At 41.0% G+C, this 19,333-nt stretch overlaps 1 protein-coding gene across 1 annotated transcript in view; it reads right to left on the reverse strand.

Annotated features, from left to right (window-relative positions):
- NEDD4 (NEDD4 E3 ubiquitin protein ligase) overlaps positions 1-9,076 on the reverse strand; it is a 145,970-nt gene extending 136,894 nt beyond the window's left edge. The window contains exon 1 of the mRNA XM_068551981.1: positions 8,950-9,076. Coding sequence (XP_068408082.1) covers positions 8,950-8,994 — 45 coding nt within the window. The 5' untranslated portion in view covers positions 8,995-9,076. The remainder of the gene's footprint in view (positions 1-8,949) is intronic.
- Between the last annotated feature and the right edge of the window lie 10,257 nt (positions 9,077-19,333).

Consider the following 19,333-nt stretch of genomic DNA (forward strand, 5'->3'; position numbering starts at 1 on the left):
TAAAAGCTACAACAACAACAAAAAAGACGGAAGATCTGGAAGAACAGAAGAACAATTACAAGTTAATTTTGCACATGTTCCATTCATCATCTTCCTGAGAAAGAATCTCTTCTGTTAAATTCTTTTATTTGAGCAACTATTTGCAGTAGGACAGAGGAAAGACCATGTCTTTGTTACAAAAGTTCTGGGTTTCAATCCCAGATCTGCTACCCACTGAGATAAGTCCTTGAGCAAATCACAATCTCAGATTTCCTATCTGTAAAATGGGGAGAGCATTACCTAGTTTTGCAGGACTGTTATGACAATTACAGCCAAAGCATTGAGAATACAGAACCTGGAGCCCAGCATATGGCAAGCATTCAATTAAAGGCAGCTATGATTATATTTCAATTGACTCTTTTACTCTGAAGGAGGATATCTTCATTAAGGCATCCATATGCACTGACATGACTGTTTGTTCACATTACTCTCTTCATTGCCCCAACATGGCTCACACGAGGGAAGCCAGACATTTGGGTCAGGCCAGGAGTTTATGTTGAGCTACAGACATATTTATTCCATAAAAGTCTTATCAAAACCTTTTTCCATTTGTCGGTGCTGTGTCTTCCTCCTGTCATTTATCTGCAAACCTCTTAACCTTACATTCATTTATCCTCTTAAAACTTTGACAGGATTGAGATGGGAACCAGACTAAATAGAAGCTTCAAGAAGGAAGAGGTCAGTAACATCGATTCAGTAGAACAGTGGGTTTAGCAATTTGAATCAGCAGTCTTACATGTCTCCAGGTGCTATAGAATATTCTTAACAACAGACATAGCTAGGAGACAGGCAAATCAGCTGACTTAAATATCCTGCTCTACATTAAAAGGATCATACACCATGATCAAGTGGGGTTTACCCCAGGAATGCAAGGATTCTTCAATATACACAAATCAAACAATGTGATATACCATATTAACAAACTGAAGGAGAAAAACCATATGATCATCTCAATAGATGCAGAAAAAGCTTTCAACAAAATTCAACACCATTTATGATAAAAAAACTCTCCAGAAAGTAGGAATACAGTGAATCTACCTCAATATAATAAAGACCATATATGACAAATCCACAGCCAACATCATTCTCAATGGTGAAAAACTGAAACCATTTCCACGAAGATCAGGAACAAGACAAGGATGCCCACTCTCACCACTATTATTCAACACAGTTCTGGAAGTTTTAGCCACAGCAATCAGAGAAGAAAAAGAAATAAAAGAAATCCAAATCAGAAAAGAAGAAGTAAAACTGTCACTGTTTGCAGATGACATGATACTATATATAGAGCATCCTAAAGATGCCACCAGAAAACTACTACAGCTAATCAATGAATTTGGTAAAGTAGCAGGATACAAAATTAATGCACAGAAATCTCTTGAGTTCCTATATACTAATGATGAAAAATCTGAAAGAGAAATTAAGGAAACACTCCCATTTACCATTGCAACAAAAAGAATAAAATACTTAGGAATAAACCTACCTAAGGAGACAGAAGACCTGTATGCAGAAAACTATAAGACACTGATGAAAGAAATTAAAGATGACACAAACAGATGGAGAGATACACCATGTTCTTGGATTGGAAGAATCAACATTGTGAAAATGACTATACTACCCAAAGCAATGTACAGATTCAATGCAATCCCTATCAAACTACCACTGGCATTTTTCACAGAACTAGAACAAAAAAGTTCACAATCTGTATGGAAACACAAAAGACCCCGAATAGCCAAAGCAATCTTGAGAAAGAAAAATGGAGCTGGAGGAATCAGGCTCCCTGAATTCAGACTATACTACAAAGCTACAGTAATCAAGACAGTATGGTACTGACACAAAAACAGAAAGACAGAGCAATGGAACAGGATAGAAAGCCCAGAGATAAACCCACACACATATGGTCACCTTATCTTTGATAAAGGAGGGAAGAATATACAATGGAGAAAAGACAGCCTCTTCAATAAGTGGTGCTAGGAAAACTGTACAGCTACATGTAAAAGAATGAAATTAGAACACTCCCTAACACCATATACAAAAATAAACTCAAAATGGATTAAAGACCTAAATGTAAGGCCAGACACTATAAAACTCTTACAGGAAAACATAGGCAGAACACTCTATGACATAAATCACAGCAAGATCCTTTTTGACACACCTCTTAGAGAAATGGAAATTAAAAAAAAATAAGCAAATGGGACCTAATGAAACTTAAAAGCTTTTGCACAGCAAAGGAAACCATAAGCAAGACAAAAAGACAATCCTCAGAATGGGAGAAAATATCTGCAAATGAAACAACTGACAAAGGATTAATCTCCAAAATATACAAGCAGCTCATGCAGCTCAATATCAAAAAAACAACCCAATCAAAAAATCAACCATAAAAAGAAACGAAATTGAGTTACTTCTAGTGAGATGGATGGACCTAGAGTCTGTCACACAGAGTGAAGTCAGAAAGAGAAAAACAAATACTGTATGCTAACATATATATATGGAATTAAAAAAAAAAAAGTTCTGAAGAACCTAGGGTCAGGACAGGAATAAAGATGCAGATGTAGAGAACGGACTTGAGGACATGGGGAGGGGGAAGGGTAAGCTGGGATGAAGTGCGAGAGTGGCATGGACATATATACAGTACCAAATGTAAAACAGCTAGCTAGTGGGAAGCAGCCGCATAGCAACGGGAGATCAGTTCGGTGCTTTGTGACCACCTAGAGGGGTGGGATAGGGAGGGTGGGAGGGAGGCACAAGAGGGAGGGGATATGGCGATATATGTATATGTACAGCTGATTCACTGTTATAAAGCAGATACTAATGCAATTATACTCCAATAAAGATGTGAAAAAAAAAAATCCTGCACTGAAAGATGTCAAAAACTTATGCCAGATGACCTGTAAGTGACAGGGCCAGAATTACAACCTAGTCAAATTCCATTTTTTATACCCCTGCTCACCCTAAGTGATGTATTTAAAAGGTGTCTCTGAGATTCTATTCCTATGTGACATATGAATTGCTAATAGTTAGCTGTTAAGAAAGACTGTAGTCCTTTCTCCTCTTCTCTTCCTGGTGCAGAGGAGTCCATGGCAGGCCTGAGGCAGAGTCTGGGGGAAGCAGGGAGTTTCATGGAGATGCATGGTCCGCCTGCCCACCTGCACGGGGCACTGAGGCAAAGAGGGAGGTGTCATACAGAGAGGCTTCAGGAGCATGCCCACTGGCATGGGACTCAGAGGACAGGGGGAGAGTGTTGCATAGACATACACAGCAGTACTCCCACTGGCACCCAACGATGCAGGGAGCTGAAAGTGGGGTGCAGAAGTGCAGGCAGAGGAGATACCTGCAGGACTGGGAAATCAGTTACACCAAAAACATAAGTAAATGGACTGAGCACATAAGTAAATGTACTGAGGATAATGAAACGCAGCATTTTCATTTTTAGAGGAGGTACTTATGACTAGAAAGAACCCTGAAGTACAATATTAGATTTGAATTGGAGATACTTATATGAATTAATTATTTTTAGATATATGAATAGAGATTGATACAGAAATAGCTATAGATTTATGTGTTGACTTATATATGTATATATGTGTGGCACACACATACATTTCAGCTCTCTTTGCTGAGATGGCTGAAGAGCAACGGCATCCAGTAGCACTGAGCACAGGGAGCACACAGATCTTTGCTTCTAAAAACCATTTCCTATTCAATGTAATCAATGTTTCTAGGAGAAATGGCTGATCCCAGACAGTGCTGGGCCAGGCAAAATACAAGAGGATCTTGGAACATCTTCTGCCAAAAAGGTAATGAAGAGTTCAAAGAATGATGCGGACTTGTCATAAGAACATAGGAATCTCCCTGCAAGGGCTTCCACTGGCCAAACTGAAATAATTTGAGCCACAAAATACTTAAGGATAGAAATTAATTACAACCCATTGAATAAGGTGGGATTCTACAAGTCCATGCTGATACAAATAAATAAATAAACGGATAAACAAACGGCCAAGAAAGGGAAGGCTCTTCTTACACAGAATGCCAATTAATAAAAATGGAAATAAAAAATAGTAGCATTTGTTTCAGGTGGAAGTCATCATCAATGGGTAGTAAAACTAGTGGATGGAGATCTGATGAATGAGGGATAGGATACTAGCACAATCTTTGAATATGTCCCCACAAAATACCAATCAATTATAAAGGGAAAAACAGTGATAATACCAAGAAGAAACCTGGCAGACACCAAAATTACCAAGTGATCAAGGTTATCATCCACAGTCATGAGACAAGCCAAAATCATGTACTCCCGATATGATACACCGAGAAGAACACAGTATTATCTCTGTGATTCCTGCCCAAAAAGTGTGGCCTTGACATGATCATCAGGAAACAGTAAACAGATCCAGGTTGAGAAACATCAATAGGTTATACAGCCTGTACTCCTTACAACTGTTAAGGATAAGAAAGCCTGAGGAACTGATACAAAGTACATGCAACATACACTCCTAGATGGATCTTGGACCGTGAAGGAAGAAGAGAAATTATTAGAACACTGGTCAAAGATTGATGGGATCTATGGATTGGATGGTAGTGTTGTAACACTGTTGACTTCCTGGCTTAGAGGGCTGGATGGCTGTTATGCAGGAAAGCATTCTTGTTTTAGGAAAATACACACTAGAGTATTTAGTGGTGATGGGGAATCGTGTCTGCAGATTGCCCTCAAATGGTTCCAAAAACACTAATGAAAATGGCCAAAAAAAAAAAAAAAAAAGGGTTATGGAACAACTGTGGTGAAATATCAACAGTTGGAGAATCTGCTTTAGGAGGATTTGGAGTTCTTCGTACTGTACTTCCAACTTTTCTGTTGGTTTAAAATAAAAAGCAAACTATTAAAAATAAACTATATTATATCTACTTCTTTGTTCCCATGGAAACCCACAAAAAATACTTTAGAATGATGCTGGAATTAAAAAGTTGCAAAAAAGCCACAATGGCAAAAACAACACGTGAAAGATTGGGTTAGGTTCTAACGCAGTTGGTGCACACACTGTGCTTCTCCTTCGTTGTGTGCAGTGAATACAGGCTGGGAACTTTGTTCTCAGGCTCAGGACAATGCCAGGACAGGCAGGGTCTGCTTCTGCTCAGTGTTAGCGGGTCTAGAAGTGTCAGAATATGCACTTCTTTGTTACCCTGTTTCTTATGCATTGTCGTAGCTGTCAGCATGAGAGGCGTCCATTCTTCTGTATGTGCAAACTCTACTCCCAAACTGGGATGGAGACTCAACCCTTTCCTCTTTATTTCCTTCCTTCTTTTCCTTGTTTCAGTCAGGTTTCAGTTGTCAGAAACAGAAATTACTCTACACGTTTTAAGAAGAAAGATGCTCATACAGGGAATTAGGTGCTTCCAAAATTGTTAGAAGAGCTGGAGAGGCAGGCTGTAGGCTGTGTCTTCAGAGGACCCGAAAACACCTCAGAACTGGCCTACCCAGAAGCTGCTACGTGTACCCGAGTCAGAAAGGCAGGTAATCAGGAGCCACCGCCAGATCTGTTGATTTTAAGAACATACCAGGGGCTTCCCCGGTGGCGCAGTGGTTGAGAATCTGCCTGCCAATGCAGGGGACACGGGTTCGAGCCCTGGTCTGGGAAGATCCCACATGCCGCGCGGAGCAACTGGGCCCGTGAGCCACAACTGCTGAGCCTGCGCGTCTGGAGCCTGTGCTCCGCAACAAGAGAGGCCGCGACAGTGAGAGGCCCGCGCACCGCGATGAAGAGTGGCCCCCGCTCGCCGCAACTAGAGGAAGCCCTCGCACGGAAACGAGGACCCAACACAGCCATAAATAAATAAATAAATAAATAAATAAACCCAAAGTTTAAAAAAAAAAAAAAAAAAGAACATACCAAATCTAGACCGCTATTTCTGTAACTTCCTATCAATACCCACAAAACAAGTTACAGACACTGAAACACTTTTGTAGAAAAACTCAATGTCTACGTGACTACGCTTGTCAGCAGAAAAAACCAAGGAAACAAGAAGTTATGCCCCACTTCATTTTCACCTTCCCAATCTCAAGTAGGTGCACCTCATTGGGAAACCTATTTCACAACCTCTTTCCAGAATGCTAAGTGCAAGAGAGTCTGGGAAACATGGTGTTTAGCTTTCCAGCCTCTGCATAACAGGGAAGTCCACTGAAATGAAGGGGGAAGGGATGCTGAATGGCAGGCCCCATATCTACCACACTCCTCCTCACCACAGCTGAGTGGGAGTTATTCTCTACTGTTAATCCCAAGAGACTGTCAGAGCAAACTTGGTATAAATTATAGTATACTACTTGCTTAGTTTGTTATTCTTTAATGGCAAAATTCTGTACATGGAACCAGAACCATCTCTTACTCAAAGACACATATGTGGAAGAAGAGCTAAAACCCACCCAAAAGTGAGAGAGAGATATAATGACCTAAATTTTGGCATTCTTCAACACCAATATGCTCATACAGTGTGACTCAGGGGCTCTTCAGTATATACTGGTTAAATTACACTTCTCTCACTATCTTCTATCCCATTCCTATTCATTTTTCTTTGTTTCAGTTTCAAATTTAAAATAAGAATCATCTCTTTTTGCTGTCATATCAAACCTATCTTACTTATAATCACTAGTCTGTGAGTTTCAGAAAATGACATAGCTGCAGTGTTTTTCTTCCAAAAAAAGGAAGGGGGGGGGGTTGCTTTTCTAAGCCTACTTTTACTTTTGTGATAGACCAGAAAATAAAAGGCAAGTGATAGTGATGAGATGGCAACCTCTACCAGAAAACAAATGATTTTTGTCTTTCGCACTAGACTATGAGCTTCTCACAAAACAGGCAGATGCGCTTTCTTCTGTGTACCTGGTGCCTAGCATACTGCATGATACAGAACAGACAGCTAAAACACGTCTGTCGAATGAGTAACCCAAATTACAATGGAAGAAGTAGAAGATGACACTTCATCATCATGTCTCTTATCTTCCTATCTCACTCTCTTCCTCAAGGTCGAAAAAGTGAACAGTGGGAGAGGGAGAGAAATTTGAGTCATGAGACTGACAACCAGGACCCCCACGGTGTGAACAGAGTGAAACTGCCCAGAAGTACAAATCCTTCATCCAGTTCAGGAAAACCTCATTTCAGAGGGCCCTTAGTCCCAGATGCTTACTGACCACCCAGCAACTGGCATGATTCAATTTATCTCAGCTCGGCAGAAGAGTGATGTGAGAAGCAGACAAGTGAAAACAGATCTGTACAGAGAAAGAAAGAGAGAGAGAAGATGCGAGATGCTATGATCAGTTGGCTCTGCTGGAAGAAGGTGAGATGAGAAATCTGGAATAGCAGAGCCTACCTCTGAGTAGTAACAACAACAGAGAAAGAAAGTTCAAGGCCAGCCTGATTGGGTTGGAGGCCAGTTTGAGATTATCTGCATTGAACAACTTATTGTAGCAAGCAGGGAGATAGGACTGATAAGAAGAAAGCTATCATAGGTTCAACACTGCATTATTTTCCTCTGATCTCTTCTACAGAACAATAATGGAACATTAGCTAGAATATTATCTTCAGCCATAATATACTGACTGTCATTCCTGAGGGACTGCTGAGCTGCCACCATTTGTCCACCGTCACTTTGTTTCTCTTCTGGTAGCAATAACTAAGAAATTAACTGCATCACATAATCATTCTCAAAACACTCAGAGATAACTTGCTTGCATCAACAAGCTGCCCACTGTTTATAAACCAAGAACTTTCAAGAGAAATGTAAAAGACACTTTATAAAAGACATTTTTAAAAGATACCAAGTTACTAAGAGAAGGCACTATTACAACACTGTTAGAAAATCTAAGCAATCAATCTAAATTAGGCTGAAGGATTTACAGTTAACTGGGTCTAGTCCTGATAACAGGTACATGTGACAGTTTAGTCAATGAACAAGAATGCTTAAAATTTTTCCCCAAACTTAACTTGTCACTGTTAGACTAGATAGCCTTTCATTTCCCACCCATTCCCATTTTTGAGACAATCACCAATAACACAGGGAAGCCACATCTCACTTAAAATGTAACTACTCTTTACAAATAGCCTTATTTTTAATAAACGTAAGGCATAACCAGCCTAAGTTATTTAGCTGAAAAGAGACAATTCTCAAATCACAGAATTTTGAGTGAACAGCTGTGGGAAGTTCTTTTAAATATTTACACTTTTTGGCTTAATTTTTAAAATATCAGTGAAGACCAGCGAAACACAGCGTGAACTTTCCACACTTGACACTTGCTGCCAAATGGAAGAGGGAAAAAATTCTATCTGCCTGCTTTCCCGTCCCCGTCTCCTGTAAGGAGGTTTAAAAGGATTTCAGATGAAAAAGAAAAAAACCCAAACAGCTAATGACAATTCTCTTGTAAGTCTTCAGGTCAAAGTCCATAAAGTTAAGCCCAATGGGCCTCTCTGCCAGAGCAGGCTAATCAACAGCCGGGATGCTAAGCTCCAGGGAAATTCGCCCCGCCCCGCCCCCGCCCGGAGCTCACGCACACTCGGCGGGGGGTGGCAGGAAGGGGCAGGCGGGGTGCTGCGCGTGCCCCCGCGCACTCACGCCGCTGGCTGACTAGCCCCCCTCCTCATCACTTCCTGAAGGAAAATGACAAGGAAGGCGGCGGTTCCAGGGAAGAGAGGGGTGTAGAGTCTACACACTCGCGAAGAAAATGCGGCTCCCTAAAGCAACCCCCTCACCCCACCCGCCTGCGCGCGCCAGGCAGCCCCAGGGGTCCCCACGGCGCCCGGCGCGCTCCCGGAGCTCGCGCAGAGGGAGGAGGGCGCTGACAGCAGTCCCTCTGGCCGCCGCCGCCTCCTCCCGTCCGGCTGACGGGCAGCGCGATGGGAAGCTCGCCCCGTAGCCCCGCGGCCCTCGCACCTCGTCCTCCGGGACCCCGAACACCTCCACCGCGCAAGTTGCCATTTCCGAATGGTTCCGGCAAACCGGCCGCGCTCGCCCCTACCCAGAGAGTGGGAACTGTAGTGAGGAAGAGAGGGAGGAGAGGGAGGAGAGGGAGGAGGCGGGAGGAATTGGAGGAAGAGGGGGCGGTGTTCCCCTGGGCGCACAGCGCCCCCAGCGGCCGGCCGGCCGGCGGCAGTGGCACGAGGAAGCAGGGCGGGGAGGGCCGGCCGCGCCTCGGCAGCGGCGCGCGTCGAGGGGCTCTGGGCGCGGGGACCGCGCGCGGTGGGAGAACGTGCGTGCTGGGGCTCGGGTGGGAGGAGCGCGCGCGGCGCGGGCGCGCCTTCTGTCCCCACGCCAGGAGGATAGTGGCTGACGCGGCCGCCTCTGGGAGCCAGGCAGACTCCAGGGCATTGCGCCGAGCCGGCAGTGGCGCCCGGAGGACGTCCGCCCTTCCCCGGGGAAACAAAGCTGCGGCTCTCCTCGGCAACGTCTCACTGAGATCCGCCCCAGAACTCGGCCTCTGACTAGCCACCTGGGATCAGGAGAGCTTAATGTTAGCCTCTCCACAAACTAAAAATCAGACCGCTTTTTTGTCGGTTAAGGCTGCCGATTCCAACAGAAGCTGGACCTTGAGACGCCCAGGCAAAGCTCAGCCTGAGCATGGTAGCAAACGGGGAGGCCTGTAGGGATCGCATCAGTCTTGGACTCAGGATCTGAAATTCTCTCCTTGTGATTTGTAAACACTGTACCAATCAATGTTTCCTGTCATATGGTCTGTCCATCTTTAAAGCCTACCAATAACGTCCAGCCTCCAGGCTTAACCCTCTAAATCTGCTTAGCTAAGTAAGCCTTGATCTGCAGCACCACTGAAAGGTAGCGAAGAAGGGGGAAAATAAACTAGGACCTCCTGTGCTATGGAATAATCATGCTTATTTTATAGTCATGTCTGATGGGGTTTATAGTTCCACAGTCACAGGAAGACTCTTACCAAATAAACCACCCAAAAAGAGAATGGGGAAAATGATAAGCACGCATTGTGTAAGCCAGAATTAATATCTTGTCCTTTTCCTACAGTTGCAGAAATTTGCAAAACTCTAGAATCTCAAAATCTAATTTAAATTTTCCATAAGCAATACAGAATAAACCATTTAAAATACCAATATTATTGGTTTGTTGTATAAGATTTTGTTGTACTTTATGTTTGGCAGGATCCATTTAATTTGTGTTATGTATGAAAATTCGATTAATACATCATCCAAACTTTATCATCTGTATTAGGCAGAAAGAAGTGGCAATTAAGTAAACATGAATGTAAAATTCCAGAAAGGTCAGGAATTGTTGGCTTAACTAAATTTAAAAAGCTATCATAGTATTAATGTCTTTGTTTTATAAACTGTCACATACTTGTGTTTTTTAGTAGGTTACGAGTAAAATCTGAAAATATTTAGTATGCTCTTTTATTTTTGAAATAATACTTTTCCCTAGTCTCTTTCTGATACACATTTTAATATCTTATTTTAAGTAGGACATTCATGTCATTTCAGGGCATGGTTTCAAACAGATATAGAAATAGCTTCCATCCTCCTACTAAAATGTAATGAATGGACGAGAAGGATACACACAACCTAAAACTGGTAATAAAATCAACCAGAAATCCCAGTGGTTTATAAAGTAAAGCATCAGCTCATATAGCTAATAGGCAATAGTGAAGATAATTCCAAATACCACTGATTTGACTCATGATTTCTTATTCTTTCTGTCTGAGTCCAAAATCATAATAAGAATTAAGCAGGCAGTTAACTGACATATGATGAACTACAGTAATGATTATTTCCCAGCCAAAAGCTAGGAGAGGCCCTGTGCATCTGGTACCTGGAATTATAAGGAAGTTCAAATAGAGAAGGTGGTATTAGCTGGTGGTCCAATAACCACCACTACCATCAAGAAAGCTGTGTAGAATGAGAAACCCCTCTTCAATTGGACATGTCGCTCAATTGCATGGTATACTCATGCAGGCTTTTTGCCCACCTAGGCTGCCTTCAACTAAGTTCATGTTGATTTGACTTGAATAACTATGTGTACGACCATGTAAGAGGCGTGTATGAAGAATGTGATATTGTGCATAATAATTTGTTCCCAGCCTCACACCCCTGCTAGAGATTGCCCCCAGGTGAAAGGCTAGGCAATTCTAGCAACCTCCAGTGTCATCACCATGCTATTTCTTGTTCGTGAACCTGTTCTCCCTTCAAATCTCTTTTTACATGAGCTTTCAAACTGATAAAGGAGCAGTAAACGAATTAGAAATCAGTAAACCTCGTCAAGACCTCCTAGTAGTCTATGTACCTAAACCTCTTTATCTCTGCCTAAAATAGTAATTGTAATGCAGAAGTGGAAGTTGTTTTCATTTTATGAGTCTTTGGGATAAAAAATTCTGGTGTTAAATAACTGATCTATCACGGGTAACAATATGAAAGATACTTTAATGTTGGTTATTAATTCTGTAAGGAATACCAAAAAAAAAAAAAAGTCTTTTTTGAAAGTTATCTTTTAATTCTCTCTCCCATAATATCTGCTGGCTGCCTCTCTTCTGATACTAGATGTTTGAGTTCTTTAAGTTTCACTTTTTCTTCCTCTTCTTCCACTCTAAATTCCCTGTACCTCATCCATTGCCATTGCCATTGCCATTGCCATGGTTTCGGCTACAGTCTTTGTAGAGTCTATCTCAGACCCAGAGCTCAGTAGTGCAAGGAATGTTACTTTTAATATTACTATATAATATTACTATGAATGTTACTATTTAATTCTGTAACAGAACTTAGTCCCCACCTCAAGTTTCCTGTCTGCTCAGTAGTAAAAAACCTAATCTTAATCAACTCAGTGTTCCTCCTCAACCCTCTCTCCTCTAAGCTTGATTCTAAGTTCTAGTAGGCTGTTGTGGTGCAACGTCATCTTGGGGATGGAGGGCACGGCACGGTCTTCATCGTTCCACGCTGGCATTCGTAGATGCATCCTTGATCCCACTGGTCTCTAGTTGCGGTCTCTAGTTAGAATGACATTTGGCTGTTAGTAATAGTAACCCAAACTAGTAGGGTTTAAAAAATAGATAATTATATTGTTCTCTTCTATAAAAGTCTAGAGGTAGGCAAGCCAGGGTAAATATGGCTACTTTGCTCCACAAAAGACATCAGAAATCCAGGAACTTTACAGCTGGCTGCTTTGCCATTTGTGAGTGTGGCCCTTATCTTCATAGTCCAGAGAAAGGCTAAAGCTCCAACCATTACATCTATGTTGTAGGCAACAAGATAGAGGAAGGAATAAAGAAAGGAGTTCAGGTCTCATGCTCGATTTTTAAGAAAGGCTAACGGAGCCTTCTACTTAAACTCTTAAAACAGATCTGGGGCTTCCCTGGTGGCGCAGTGGTTGAGAATCTGCCTGCCAATGCAGGGGACACGGGTTCGAGCCCTGGTCCGGGAAGATCCCACATGCCGCGGAGCAACCGGGCCCGTAAGCCACAACTACTGAGCCTGCGCGTCTGGAGCCTGCGCTCCGCAACAAGAGAGGCCGCGATAGTGAGAGGCCCGCGCACCGCGATGAAGAGTGGCCCCCACTTGCCACAACTAGAGAAAGCCCTCGCACAGAAACGAAGACCCAACCCAGCCATAAATAAATAAATAAATATTTTTTTAAAAATGGTTAAAAAAACAGATCTGAGTCACATGGCTGTATCTAAATACAGGATAGGAAGAGACTTTTTTTCCTGGGCAGCCTTGTTGAGTTTCTATTACTAGAGAGGAATGGATATAGGAAGAGAATTAGCAGTCTCTGCCCTAGCATCTTCGCCCTGCAGCATCCTTGGAGAAATCAGCACTCTCATCTGTTTCTGGTATACAGGCCGTGGAATTTTAGCTCAAAGATGAAAACCCCTTCAGGTCCTCCGACCTCTTTTATCTGCTCCTGGCCCTTCCACATCATTCTGTGGCTGCAGAGACATGGAGCCTATCTCCAGCCTACCCTTTGCCTTACTTCTACAGTACTGCTTCTGTTCCACTCTGGAATGAAGTAGGGATCGTGGGCACTTCTGTAAAGCTTTCCGTGTAAGACTGTACCCAAGACACAGGTCACCTCTACTCTTGGATTCCAGGAATCGAACCTTTAAGGGCAAATCCAAGTGTGGGAAGGGAGTTCTCAGAGCCTCTTCTCAGAGATAGTCACCGTGTCTAGTACTGTCCAACAAAACTTTCTTCACTGAAGAATATCTTTTATATCTACATTGCCAATATGGTAGCCACTAGCTTACATGGCTATTCAGCACTTGAAATGTGACTACTACAACTTTTTAATTATTTAAATTTAAATAGTCACTTGTGGTTAGTGAGCTCTACATTAGACAACACAGGAACTCTAACATGTCCAAAATTATAGAAACATTTTAAACTAAATTTTGAGTACATACAAAAGATTATAAAAACAGGTAAGGTATAAAGAATAACAGTGAATTGGACACTAATATACTTATCACCCACTGTAAGAAAAAGAACATTACCAACAACTTTTTTCACCTCTTTCATGCTTTCCTATTCCATTTCCTTTTCTCCACTCACCAAAAGATAACTACTATTCTGAATTCTATGTTTACCATTTTCTTGTTTTTTTAATTATTTCATCAGATGTATGTATTACTCAATAATGCATTGTTCATTTTTGCTTCTTTATATGAATGCAGTCATAAAGTGACTTGGATTCTTTTACTAACCATTCTATTTGTGAGATTGATTCACACTGATTTGTTTATGGTAGTTAATTTATTTTCATTGCTGTGTAATATTCCATTGGATGTCTCTATCACAATTAATCATTCTTCTGTTGTTGGACATTGGGGTGTTTCCAGGGTTTGTTTTGAATTTGTAAAGACCTTTTATTATATGATTTAGCTGTTTCAAATGTTTACAGCACAATGTTTAGATAAATTACAGTGGCATCTCTGAAATTTAATAATGGTTCAGAGTTTATATCACTTGAGATAAATGAAGCACCATTGATATTACTAATCTTTTCCCAAAGGTGCATTACATTCAAATACAAAAATGTCAGTTTGTGATTATGGTGTTAAACATCTGATCCCATTATACTTTTTTTTTTGTAATGAAGTAAATTCTAAAAGTTTTTCCCCACTGAAACCCAAATACAGCACAGTGCTTCTTGCTTTAACTTTCTCTTCCATGCCATGTTAAGGAGTTTGAACTTTACACTTCAGCAATAAGAGTCAATGCTTCCCATTTTTTTTTCTTTTTTTACTGGATTATTTTCTATTGTTGTTTTGTTTAACTATTACAAATAATGCTACTATAAACAGTGTTGTTTGTAAAGTCTTCTTATGGAACATCTTGTTATGCCAGAAAGTAATGAAAGTTATGATGGGGACATGTCAAAAGGACACAGGAGCCAACTTGAAGAGGTTCCCACTGGCCAAATACAGACTAACTTGAGCACCGAAATAAAGTGGTAGCAACAGATTATAATCGAATGAATAAATCCAGTACTATGAGATAATAATCTAATGAATAAATCCAGTACTATGAGTCCACACTGATGTAAATTCTAATAGATGGGTAAATTCAAAGTTTGGCAAGTGAGATTTTTACAGAGTTTGATGTTGTGTACATAAGGGAAAAAGCTGAAAGACACCACTGTAATTAAATGATCAAAGTGAACATCAGTAATGGAACAAATCGAAATCTTACAACCTGATAGGATGCAATGAGAAGAACAGAGTATGACTTCAGTGCTATTCCTGCCCAATCTGAATCTAATCATCAGTAAGCATCTCACAAATCCAACTTAAGGGACATAATATAAAATAACTGGCTTGTAATCTTCAGAAATGTCAAGGACATGGATGTCAGAGAAATATGAGGAACTATTCCAGAATGACAGAGATTAAAGAGATTGTATTAATCAGGGTTCTCCAGAGAAAGAGAACCAATAGGATATGTGTGTGTGTATGTGTATATATATATAAACTTATTGTAAGGAATTGGCTCACATGATAATGGAAGTTGGCATATCCAAAATCTGAACTTGGGCCAGCAACCTAGAGACCCAGGAGAGCCAGTGATGCATATGAAGTCCAAAAACTGTTTTCTGGAGAATTTCCTCTTGCTCAGGGGAGGTGAGTGTTTCTGTTCTATTCAGGCCCTCAACTGATTGAATGAGGCCCACCAATCTTATGGAGAGCAATCTGTTTCACCCAAAGTTTACCAATTTAAATGTTAATCTCATCCAAAAACACCCTCTAAGTTAATACGTAAAATTAACCATCACAGAGACATGACAAATAAGGCAACTCATGATTCTGAACCCCATTGCTATAAAAGACAGTATTTGGACATTTGCTGAAACATGAATATATCTGAGGATATATTAAATGGTTGTAATGTATGAATGTTAACTGCCAGATTATGATGATTATACTGAGGTTATGTAGATGAGAATGATCCTGTTCATAAGAAGTACACACTAAGGTATTAGAAGGTGATGGGGCAGCAAGTTGGCAAGGTACTCTCAAATGGTACAAGAAAAAATGTCTTTATACTTTCTGAACTTCCCTGGTGGTGTAGTGGTTAAGACTCCATGCTCCCAATGCAGGGGGCCCAGGTTCGATCCCTGGTCAGGGAACTAGATCCTGCATGCCGCGACTAAGAGGACACATGCTGCAACTAAAGATCCCACGTGCCACAACAAAGATCCCACGTGCTGCAACTAAGACCTGGCACAGCCAAAAATAATAAATAAATAGATTGCTTCAAAATTTTTTTTAAAAAGAAATGACATTGTTCTGGTTAAAAATAAATATCTCCAATAAAAGGAACCCGGGTACCTTGGAGAAATGGCTGATTCTAGGACTGGGGCAGGGAATATACAAGATGAACCTGGAGCATCTCTTAGTGCCAGAAAGTAAAGAAGTGCTCAAAAAAATCAAACCCACAATTACCACAGCTGGAAGAGTTTGAGCAACAAAATAAATAAATATTGGATTATAACCCAAAGTATAAAATAAATATACATGTCTGTAATGATATAAATAAATCATTTAGTAAATAAATGGGGGAGTAGAGACAAATCTTTGTGTGAAATTCAAAATAATTTATGTAGATACTCCACCCTCAAGGAAGGGGAGCATGACCTACCGCTGCTACAGTATGGGATGAGCATAGTAATTTTATCCCAAAGGTTACAGTATGGAAAGGGAGGAAAAAGAGGAACTTTATTTATTTTATTTTTATTTTTACATTTATTTTATTTATTTATTTTTGGCTGTGTTGGGTCTTTGCTGCTGTGTGCAGGGCTTTCTCTAGTTGCGATGAGCGGAGGTTACTCTTTGTTGTGGCGCACAGGCTTCTCATTACGGTGGCTTCTCTTGTTGCGGAGCACGGGCTCTAGGCATGCGGGCTTCAGTAGTTGTGGCACGCAGCCTCAGTTGTTGTGGCTCACAGGCTCTAGAGCGCAGGCCCAGTAGTTGTGGCACACGGGCTTAGTTACTCTGCAGCATGTGGGATCTTCCTGGAACAGGGCTCAAACCCGCGTCCCCTGCATTGGCAGGCGGATTCTTAACCACTGTGCCACCAAGGAAGCCCCAAGAGGAACTTTGTATGGAGAAACCTGACAAGCACTGCCTCAGCCAGGTGTTCAAGGTCAACATCCATAGTGATAAGTGATGATAATACGTACCCTTGATATGATGGGATGAAAGTAGCACTTTACTTCTGTGAGGCCAAAAACTGTAACCCCAGTCTAATCATGAGAAAAACATCAGACAAATCCCAATAGACAATCTACAAAATACCTGATGAGTACTCCTCAAAACTGTCAGGGTCCATCAAAAACAAGGAAAGTCACAGCTGTGAGGAACCTAAAGAGACATGATGACTAAATGTAATAGTGTAATGTGGTATCCAGAATAGGATCCTGGAACAGAAAAAGGACATTAGGTAAAAACTAAGGAAATCTAAATAAAGTATGAATTTTAGTTCATAATTATTGTAAAGGGAAGATCCTGTTGCTTCCTTTCTATGTAAGGAAAAATCCAGTTCTTCCCCATTGTGTTTCTCCCCTGTGTATCTCCTTTACCTTTACAGAGAACGTATCACTTCTGACACTTCTGGTCACCAAATGTGTAGAGGTTTTTCCCCATACCAACAAGCAATTCCTGAACACCAACTGGGTGTCCTACAATTCAGCTTCATTCTGATACAATCTAGCCAGAGATACCATCAGATTCCACAGGTTAAGTTTCAGTCCTAAAAGACTACCCTCCTCCCCTTACCTCAGACACCAGTCACAAGCCCAGGTTATCTCCTGTACTTCTGACGGACAGGCTATAGATGAGATTCTAACGACCCCCTCCTTGGGTTTGATTAATTTCTTACAGCAGCTCACAGAACTCAGGGAAACATTATGTTAACCAGCTTATTAAAGGATATGATAAAGGATACAGATGAACAGCCAGATGAAGAGAGCTCTGGAAGGGTCCCAAGCACAAGAGCTTCTGTCCCCATGGAGTTGGGGTGCCTCACCCTCACAGTGTGGATGCGTTCACCAACCTAGAAGCTCCTCAAACCCCATGCTTTTGGGATTTTATGGAGGGTTCACACACAGGCATTATCTAAAATTAACTCCATTTTCAGCCATTCTCCCTTCTCCCAGCCCTCATCCAGGAACGCATGCAGAGTTGTCTCATTAGAACAAAAGACAGTCCTATCACCCAAGAAATTACCACCCAGAGAATTACAAGGCTTTCAGAAGCTCTGTGTCAGGAACAGAGATCAAAGATCAATAGTAGAACAAGAGATGTTCCTAGTGCTCTTAGGAAATGCCAAGGGTTTTAGGAGCTCTGTGCTGGGAACTGGGGGCAGACATATATTTTCTATTATCTCATAATAATGCATCAAGGTATTTTTATTAATTACAACAAACCTACCATACTAACATAAGATGGCAGTAACAGGAGAAACTGAGGGTGGGGTGGATAGGCACTCTCTGTACTATCTTCACAATTTTTCTGTAAATCTGAACTGTTCTAAAAAGTAAAGTTTAAAAATAAATAAATCTTAGTGTCTTTCAAAGAGTTTTACAATTTTCTCCACTATGGTCTTGCATATATTTTGCTACATTTATCCCAACATACTTTGCATTTTTCCTTGCTACTGTAAATTTAATGTCTTTTTTTTAATTACACACCCTAATAGTTTATTGCTGGTGTACAAAAATACAACAGTTTTATACATTTACCTTAGTATTCAACAAACTTCCTCAACTTCATTATGTCTAAAATAATTATTTTCACTCTCACACAGACATTCATTAACATCTTTGAATGACAATTTTGCTTGTTCCTTTCCATTCCTCTCAACTTGCATTTCTTTTTCTTATCTTAGTGTCCTGTCTAACAAATAGACATGGTGATAGCAGGCATAATTGTCTTATTCCTGGTTTTAAAGAGAATGATATTTGCTGTAGGGTTTTGGATTTTGTTTTCATTTGGGGTTTGTCTTTTTTTTTTCTAGCCTTTATTTGGTTAAGAAGCTCACTCCTATTCCTAGTTCACTAAGATTATTGGTCATAAATGGACACTGAATTTTACTTAACAATGTCTTCTGTATCTTTTGAGATGGTCTTTTTTCTTTTAATCTTCTAGTGTGGTAAATTTTGGTTAAGTTACAGTTATTACTTATGGTAAATTTTAGGTGTAAAGATGTAGTCATTCCAGATTTCCCCAGTCTTTTCAGGTTTTAACTCAATCAAATAATTATTTTTCTTTTCTCCCCATTCTCTCGCGAGTAGAATCTAAGTAAGAGGAGCTTACGTGTGGTCATGGCCGTAGAGGAGGGTGACTGGTTTTTTCCTGTCGTCCCTCTATATTGTAATTCTAGCTGTTGTCAGGTCACCTATCATTCTCTGGCTGTTGTCCCATCTCTAAGGGCTCTCCTGGTTCACTGGCCCTCTCTCAACCATTTTCCACCCTCTTTTAGGATTGTGGAAACTTCTGCATGCTATCCCCTACTACTTTGGAGACTGAAATCTTGGCAGCTGGACTCCAGCACACTGTCAGATCACACACTATCATCATTTCTACTATAGCTATTATTTGCTGCTAGGTATGCTAGCCAAGGAGAACTACCTGGGGCTTACCATCTCACAGGGATCCTGATAGGAAGTGGGCACACACTTCCTCTCAGATCTCCACCATTATTAGGGAATTATATCACTGTCTCCTACTGATAGCTCAGCAGTGAGGATGTAGGCTGGGAGAAGGGTCCTTTCTCAGAGACACTCAACTATATCTTGTTTTCACCTCCAACTC

This window comes from Eschrichtius robustus, chromosome 1 (assembly GCF_028021215.1).
Source record: "Eschrichtius robustus isolate mEscRob2 chromosome 1, mEscRob2.pri, whole genome shotgun sequence".
NCBI classification, from domain to species: Eukaryota; Metazoa; Chordata; class Mammalia; order Artiodactyla; family Eschrichtiidae; genus Eschrichtius; species Eschrichtius robustus.